General features: G+C 45.2%; 1 protein-coding gene across 1 annotated transcript; it reads left to right on the top strand.

Annotated features, from left to right (window-relative positions):
• On the top strand, nt 1-5,298 carry LOC131688117 (uncharacterized). The gene has a single exon (XM_058972267.1). It carries the CDS (start codon nt 1-3, stop codon nt 5,296-5,298), a length of 5,298 nt encoding a protein of 1,765 aa, XP_058828250.1.
• The last annotated feature ends 4,095 nt before the right edge of the window (nt 5,299-9,393 follow it).

The following is a 9,393-nucleotide window of genomic DNA, read 5'->3' as shown; positions in this document are numbered from 1 at the left end:
ATGGCAACCAAGACAGAAAAGAAGCTGTCAGAGTACGTGATCCAGCGGAAAGGGATCCTTGTAGTGCAGAAGGCAGTGGAAAAGTTCGCGGAGAATTTCGATTGCGATCGGGATGCGTGCCAAATTCCAATTCGCCTCGATTCACTGGACCGGATCTACAAGGAGTACCTGGAGGTACAAGGACAGATCGAGTTGTACGATAAACCGGAAATGTTGGATACCCATCTGCAAGAGAGAATGGATTTCGAGACGCGTTATTGTACGGTCAAAGGATTTCTGCTGTCCAATCGTGCTGCGGACCTCAACCCAACCATGCTGAACAGCACAATGGCGGCACCTGTTCATGCTTCGTCCTCGTTCCATCTACGATTACCCAAGATCGATCTTCCCAAGTTTAACGGTGATTTTTCGCGTTGGCTCGCATTCCGTGACACGTATACGTCGATGATCCACAGCAATGCAGATATTCCGACGGTTGCGAAGCTGCAGTACTTGCTGCAGTCGCTGGAGGGAGAAGCCCGAAAACCATTCGAGTCCGTAGACATTGAAGCGGACAACTACGCATCGACTTGGGAAGCATTGCTAAAGCGGTACGACAACAAGCGGTTCCTGAAGCGTCAGCTCTTCCGTGCTCTGTACGACCTCCCACCGGTCAAGCGAGAGAACCCTCCAGAAATCCAAGGATTGGCTGACGATTTTCATCGGCATGTGCGGGCTTTGGCAAAGTTAGGCGAGCCAGTCCATTATTGGGACACCCCATTGGTTAACCTCCTTTCCTACAAGTTGGATCCAACTACGCTACGTGCTTGGGAGGAAAAAACCAGCAATAACGACGACGTTACCTATGATATGCTGATCGAGTTCCTCTACCAGCGTGCCCGAATGCTGACGTCTGTCGTAACTGACCTACAATATCGGTCCCAACAACCGGTTATAGCCAAGGTGGCCGGTCCGATTCCAACCCCGAAGCCGTTCAAGGTGGCGTACAAGGCAGCTACCGTTGAACCGAACTACAGTGCTCCCTCGTGCCTCGCTTGTCCAGAGAAGCATTTCCTCTTCCAATGCCCTGCATTTTCCGAGGTGTCCGTCCGCCAGCGCCGTGAGCTGGTTTCCCAAAAGCGCTTATGCTGGAATTGCTTCCGTACTGGACACCAAGCCCGGAACTGTACCTCCAAGTTCTCTTGCCGTTACTGTCACGAAAAACACCACTCCCTGCTGCACGAGTCAGAATCGTCGAAGATGCTATCGACTCCTGTTAACGAGGAGAGTCAGCCGATTCCCTCGACGTCCGCCCACGCTGACCCTTCAAGCTCGGCGAAATCGAACAGCCAAGTAAGCTTATCGGTTCAGGCTCAGCATAGTACAGTTTTACTGGAAACTGTTTCCCTCTTCGTCGTAGGTCAGAATGGCAAGAAGATCCCCGCACGCGCACTACTAGATTCCGGATCCATGTGTAACTTCATCACCAAGAAGCTTGCAAATTCCCTGAACCTTCATCGCACCAAGGTGGATATCGCAGTAGCTGGTATAGGAGAATCCACCAAGCAGATTAAGTGCCAATTAACTGCTATGATCGAGTCGAAGTCGACACCGTACTCCACCAAGCTTGAGTTCCTGATCCTCAAGAGACCGACGGTCAACCTTCCGACCGTTCCGATCGACATTTCCGCGTGGAATCTTCCCAAGTTGTCGTTGGCAGACCCCAGATTCCACATCCCATCCGACATTGACATGGTTGTCGGTGGTGAAGCGTATCATGAGCTGCATCCTGGCAGCAAGCGTTCCCTGGGAGAGGGACTACCGTTGCTAATAGAGACGGTGTTCGGATGGACTGTTTCCGGGAAGATATCCATCAATCATCCCACCATTCCCCGCATCTGCCATCTAACCACTGTCGATCGAAGCTTAGAACAAGCGTTGCAGAAGTTCTGGGAGCTAGAAGCTGTTGAGCCGTGTTCTGTGTATTCCGTAGAAGAAAAACAGTGTGAAGAACTTTACGCTACTACCACCACTCGCGATTCGTCCGGTCGTTATCTCGTTCGTTTGCCACTCACCCGTGATCCGCTAGTCAACCTCGGCGAATCCAGAGCCATCGCCGAACGTCGGTTTCTGAGCCTTGAGAAGCGACTAGAGCGGGATCCACCCACCAAGGATGCATACTGCAAGTTCATGGACGAATACGAACGAATGGCGCACATGAAGAAGCTCGTCGATCCAGTAGACGATGTGAACCCGCACTGCTACCTCCCGCACCATCCTGTGTTCAAGGAATCCAGCACAACCACGAAGGTCCGAGTTGTTTTCGACGCGTCGTGTAAAACATCGTCAGGATTTTCCGTCAACGATAAGCAGCTCGTTGGTCCTGTCGTCCAGGAGGACCTGTTGTCTATCGTCATGAGGTTCCGCACACACCCGATCGCCATCGTAGCCGACATCGAGAAGATGTACCGACAGATTCAGCTGCATCCCAAGGACCGACCGCTTCAACGCATTCTCTGGCGTTCCAACCGCGACGATCCGCTCATATCGTACGAGCTCCAAACCGTTACGTACGGTTTTGCATCCGCACCATTCCTGGCAACTCGCACCCTCCTACAAGTTGCACAGGACGAAGGCGACAAGTACCCCGCCTCCGTAGATGCTGTGAAGCAGGATTTTTACGTCGATGACTTTTTATCGGGAGCTGACGATGTCCAATCCGCAATCCGCCTTCGCCAAGAAGTTTCCGCCATGCTTACGTCAGCTGGCCTTCCGTTAAAGAAGTGGGCATCCAATTCCTCCGAAGTCCTTGCGCAAGTCCCGCAAGAAGATCTCGCTCTACTACCACTGCATGATCTCCAGGACGAACAATCCATATCCACCTTAGGACTCGTTTGGGAGCCGAAGTCCGATACGATGCGCTTCAAGGTCCAGTTGCCGTTACCAGCACCCGTCCTGACCAAAAGGAAGGTCATGTCCTACATTGCGCAGATCTTCGACCCACTAGGGCTAGTTGGCCCGACAATCACCGTAGCGAAGCTGTTCATGCAGCGCCTGTGGGCATTGAAGACCGACGCAGGAGATTCATACGAGTGGGATCGTCCGCTGCCTCCGCGTCTACAAGGCGAATGGAAGGAATTCCATGGTACGCTAGATGCAATCTCCAAAATCCGCATTCCCAGATTCGTGTCGCAGATCAAGACCGAAACCATCCAGCTCCACTTTTTCTCCGATGCTTCAGAGAAGGCATATGGTGCATGCTGCTACGTCCGTTCTGAGTCAGCTGCAGGGATTCGTGTTCAGCTGCTAACGTCAAAATCCAAGGTCGCACCGTTAGCCACCTGCCAATCGATTGCGCGCCTAGAGTTGTGTGCCGCTGTGTTGTCGGTTAGCCTATATGAGAAGGTGATGAAGTCCCTTAAGACATCGTGCGAAGTGTTCTTCTGGGTTGATTCGACGATAGTCCTCTACTGGCTACAATCGTGCCCGTCGCGCTGGAAAACGTTCGTGGCAAACCGAGTGTCCACAGTCCAATCCTCTACCGCATCTTGTTCCTGGCAGCACGTTCCCGGAGAATCCAACCCAGCAGACCTTATATCACGAGGTGTCAATCCAACCGATATCGTGAACCTCGAGTTTTGGTGGATAGGACCGCAATGGTTAGGGGTTTTGCCACACCATTGGCCACGCACTGTGCTGCCAGCGTTCGATTTATCCACAATGCCAGAGAGCAAAAGCAATGTCGCCGTGATGTCGGTAACGGTAGCCGAACCATCGTTTTCCGCTCGACTGTTCAGTCGCTACTCCAGCTTTACAAAGCTACGACGTTCCATCGCGTATTGGATGCGATATTTCCGCTCTCTACGAGCTGCCGTGCAGAAAACCAAGCCAGAGCCGTTTGACTCGCTTTCAACGGCCGATCTACGCGAGGCTGATTTAGCCTTGTGTCGCGTAGCCCAACGGGAGATGTTCTCCAAGGAGCTCTCTAAAATAACCAGACGTGAACCCCTTCCCGCATCGTTAAAGTGGTTGAAACCGACGATGTATAAAGATGGCGTTATTCGAGTCGGTGGGAGACTCAAATACGCCGTAGTTTCGGAAGAAATGAAGCACCCGATAATGCTGCTTGCGAAGCATCCGCTGTCCGTGTTGTTGACCGAGTACTACCACAGCAATCTGCTACATGCAGGACCACAACTGACGCTAACTACACTGCGTCAGAAGTACTGGGTGATTGGAGGACGCGACCTCGTTCGCCGCACGTACCATCATTGCCACACGTGTTTTCGCAGCAAGCCCCGTTTGATCCAGCAAACCGTAGCAGACCTGCCGTCCTCGCGAGTCTCGCCAACCAGACCGTTCTCCGTATGCGGTGTAGACTATTGTGGACCTGTCTACATTAAATCGCTGACACGCAACCGTGCACCTACGAAGGCATACATCGCGATCTTCGTGTGTTTCTCCACCCGCGCTGTCCACATCGAACTGGTCTCTGACCTATCCACGCCAGCCTTTCTGGCTGCCCTCCGCCGTTTCGTCGCCCGCAGAGGAAGAATGAGGGAGATCCATAGCGACAACGGCACCGCATTCAAGGGAGCGTCCAATGCACTCAACCGAATCCACCACATGCTAAAGTCCGATCAGGGTGGACGAAAGCAGATCCTCGACTGGTGTTCCGAGAATGAGATCATGTGGCGATTCATTCCACCTCGCGCTCCGCACTTCGGCGGTCTGTGGGAAGCAGCCGTCAAGTCAGCAAAGCACCATCTGCTTCGTGAGATCGGCAGTGTGAATGTCAGCTACGAGGACATGATAACCATACTCGCCCAGATCGAGATGTGTCTAAACTCCAGACCTCTCACTGCCATACCGTCCGATCCGTCAGACCTGGAAGCTCTGACCCCAGGCCATTTCCTGGTGGGAACCAGCCTACAAGCCGTTCCAGAGCCGTCACTTTGCGATGTACCCGACAATCGACTTTCACATTGGCAGCTCACCCAGAAGCGTGTCCAAAGGATTTGGGCAAGGTGGTATCCCGAGTACCTTCAGCAGCTGCAGTCACGAGCCACGAAGCAGTACCCCAAGGTCACCATTGAACCCGGACGAGTTGTTGTGATCAAGGACGAATGTCTGCCGCCAACTCAATGGCCACTCGGAAAAATCATCCAGGTACACCCGAACAAGGATGGAATTGTTCGCGTTGTCACCCTGAAAACCGCCACATCCGATTCAGTTGTCCGTCCAGTCGTGAAACTGGCCTTGCTTCCGACACCGGAAACGCAGTCCACAGCGTCTGATCCCAGTTCGGACGAAGAATAGAAGAAGTACAAGCAAGAAATGAATTTGAAGTATCCGTGCTACTTCAAGGTGGCCGGAATGTTGATGCGTGAATTTAAATTAAAAAGAACTACCTAAAACTAAGCCTAAATTTAAATTAATCTAAACCTAAATGAATTAAATCTAAACTTTTAATTATAAACCATATTCAATCAAACGTAATTAAATGCAAAAAAACTACCACCAAAAACCCCAAACCAAATTGATGAACCACCCTACGAATCCACTATGTTTGCCGATCAACATAATGAGCGATCGCAGAACGAGAGTACACCAAACAGTGATCGCACAATACAACCAAACGATCATGATATACGGGTAGGTAGAACCGTCAGCTGTGGAAGACGGAATGTGTGAAAATCAGCTGACAAAGGCAGTTGATAATAATACGTCGGTCGATCAAGTCAGTGCGTACCCCCGCTATAAGTCCGTACTCGTTAGTGATAATTTGATCATCATATTCGAGTTGTGAATTCTTCCCGCAAACAAACCCCGAGTGCAGTGAAATATAGCAAGTTTTCTAGCGAAGAAAGGACGATTTGACTTGCTAATTGTGGTGTAGTGTAAATTTACTATCCCTGTCCAAAAAGGGGGAAAAGTGCAGTGCGGCAATCTTTCTGGGCCGCCTACCACAGGCGGAAGCAAAACCTTCGAACGGGAACCCATCAAGTAAGTCGCCCCAACACATGTATAAAGTTATTGTTAGAAAAACTTTTTTGTCGATAGGTTCTCCATCATACAATTACATTCTAAATGTTTCTTTTCTCTTGAGGTTTTTATTGACAAAATATAAAAAATTAGAATAAATGGGTTTTTCACAATTTAAATTTTTAACACAAATTTTTGTTTTTGTGAAAAATGACACAAATTTGTTTTCTGTGTATATTTTTTTCGCACATAAATATTCATTCTCTCAAACTCGTTCTCAGAAAGTTTTGCTGTATAAAATACAGTAACCGAACAAAAATATTTGAAATAATTGCACATAGAAATGTTACGCCCTTTTATAAAATTGCTCTTGAGTCAAAATAATCTTACTGATTGTGGAAAATGTTTAGTCTTCCATGCCGATGAAATGTGTAAAGTGTCATAGGAATCCAAGATGGTCGATCAGGATTTTAATTATTTTCAGACGGATCTTCGTGGAATTCCTCGAGTTAGAGGTCTAACTCGAAAAAATATACTTTGTATTTCAAATCTTTTAGTTCCATTTGAAAGGTGAGAAATTTTCCTATTAAATGGTGTTCTCCTACCATTTACCTTTTATATCATGTTTACTAGGGTGACAATGATTTATATGAAAACTTTTTTCCGCAACCTACACCCCCTAGCGTCGTTCCAAATCATGAAAAAATGACACTGTCCAAATTTGAGCGAAATCGGTTAACCCTAACCCCTCCCCCAAAGAGCTTAAAGTTTGTATGGGATTTTTGGCCACTCGCAGTTCACAAAATCGCCGCTAGAGGTCGCTGTAAACTTCAGATCACTGACCTAGAAAGGAGTTAAGCTTTTGAAGATATGCTGAACAAGTTTGTCGAAGACTGCAAGACAATCCAACCAACCGTTAGAAAGTTATTAACGTTTAAAGTTGGAAACTGCTGCTTAACATTCGCAAAGGGCGTACTCCGCTTATCTCATGTATGTGAACCACGAGTGAAGGTGGAACAAAATTAGGAAAAACTCATATATCTCTGAAACGATAAGAGATAGAAAGCTATGATGTTCCACAAAGTTGTAGAGGAATAAAAGTACTTTTTGGTTTCACTGGAAAGTTTCAGGATTTCTCCACAAGGTGGCGGTAGTGATCCAAGCAATTTAAAGGGAATACTCCTATCTGTATAACGGTAAGAGATGGAGCATTTGAATGTTCTACAAAGTTGTAGAGCAGCAAAAAATATTTTCTTTTCTCATTTGAAAAATGCAGAATTCTATCACATGGTGGCGCCAGTGATCAAAATTAATTCAAGGTAATACTCCTATCCATACAATGGCAAGAGATAGTGCAATCTGATGTTCTGCGAAGCTATAGAGTATTTCAAAGGCTTTCGTGTCTCGTTGTAAAAATAGAATTTAGGCCGCTTAGTGGTGCAAACAGCGTAGAGTATGAACATATTTTAATACACCTTTTGAATGTATTCTATTTTTTCGAATTTTTACTCCTATTTCTTATGCAGAGATTCTTTTATTATACATAACATGTTACAAAATTTTCTTAAGACTATCATGCTATGATAAAACCTATATTCTTAAATTTCTTCGTAACCCCATTTATATTTCTCCTGTTGCATTCATTTAAATAGCATTTTTAATTTTTTAAACTAACTGTTGACTAATTTTAAGAGCGCTCTTGTATCAGAGATGTCGTGTATAGTGCCGCGCGTCAGTGCTCGTTTATTACCTCTCGCAGAAGAAGCGTACACAATCCACTGTGAATCCAGTTAGATTGGCATTGGTTGCACGATTACAGGGCTGATAATTTGGTGATAGGTGAGAACTACTAGGGTCATTCGAATGCCAATTAGTGACTTTTTCGTCAAATCTGGTTTCACTTATAACTTAGTAACGGCTGCTTGAAATATATTCTGTTTTCTTACGCGGACTACAGGGCTTAAGTACTATATTGTGCTAGAATATTGCCAGCCTGGGATAAATACCTAAGTAGGCTATAATCCAATTCGCGCTGTGCTTCTATTATATTCAGCATCCCCCTTTTTTGCAAATAAGCTAAGCGTCCATGCCAATTGCGCTACCTGCCCACCAGATCACCACATCACCAGATATTTGAATTTTGCTTTTGCAGATCTTCTAGCATGGGTGAATCGTCTCGACAGCTGGGTATTTTATGCGGTTCATCGCGCATGTTGCTCGCTATCGCTGGAGGTATAAAGTGTATGTTGTTGTCGTCGGTGCTCGTTGGTCGCCTCAAGACGTGCCATGTGCTGCGAACCCAATTCAAATGGTTTTGGTTATACGACTGATATTTTGGTAGTAGGCAAAGGATACTACGCCCATTTGAAGACCCGATGGTAAATTTTTCGTCGTATCTGATACCACACAAAACTTCCAAACTGAACAATTCAAATAAATACTTTGGAATTGTAGTTCATGTGAGGTCATGGAAATAATGATTACCATTCCACAGTGGTCCACAATGTAAATTTAGCAGGAATTTTGAGATTTTTCTAAATCTAAATAACTTAGCCTTAATAAGTCTTTGGAGAAGTTTTCGTAGTTTGTGGGTTTCTTCATTTTGTTAAAAAAACAGATAGGGTAATTGTACCAAGATCAAAAAATAACTTTTTAATTATTCCAGCTAGAGCCAAATAACCTTCAACGAAGTTGTAGAACGACAAATCTTGGAAAAGTTTGCTGAAGACATGTGAGCTCTACCTATCATACTTTTCATTTTACAACTTATACTTCTATTTTAAAATTGAAGGTTAGGGTGTTTCTTAGTGCTTATCAGAAAAACTGTTTTAGTCAAATAACTTTTGCGGTATTGATTTAAAAGTGAAGTAGTCTACAGACAACTTTAAGATTGTTTTAAGGAAAATAACTTGTTTCATGGCAACTATTTATATCTGTTTCATGGCAACTATTATATCTAACTATTTTTGCATTGGGGCAAACAAATAATAATTCTTTTTCAAGTATAACTAAGGTCATTACTAGAGTTGTAATTGAGCAAAAAATAACGAATACGTTATTTTCTAAAAGTTCATAAAGTTGATTACAAAAATTCTATTTTTGATATTATAAGTTCTTATATCTTTTGAATAATAGAACCTAGCGTTTTAATGTGGGTGGTTCTAATTTTTTAAAATCTTAAAATTAACTTTTAAATGGTTCGAGATAGAGCTTCGTAGAAAATAAAATTTTAAAAAACTTGCTCGAAGACACTGGAAGTCGTGTATTTTCCATTTTACAAGAAATTTACCAAAAAATAAGATGTTTCTTAACAAATGGTTTTCTTTATATAACTTTTGCAGTTTTAATTTTTCATAAGGATCACGTAAGAAAAACTTTGAGATATTTTGAAGGAGAGCATTTTGTGTCAATGCACCGAACCTCTAGCAT

This window comes from Topomyia yanbarensis, chromosome 3, assembly GCF_030247195.1.
Source record: "Topomyia yanbarensis strain Yona2022 chromosome 3, ASM3024719v1, whole genome shotgun sequence".
In the NCBI taxonomy this organism is placed as follows: domain Eukaryota; kingdom Metazoa; phylum Arthropoda; class Insecta; order Diptera; family Culicidae; genus Topomyia; species Topomyia yanbarensis.
Note: the sequence above shows the minus strand (reverse complement) of the source record. Positions and strands in the feature narration are given on the sequence as shown.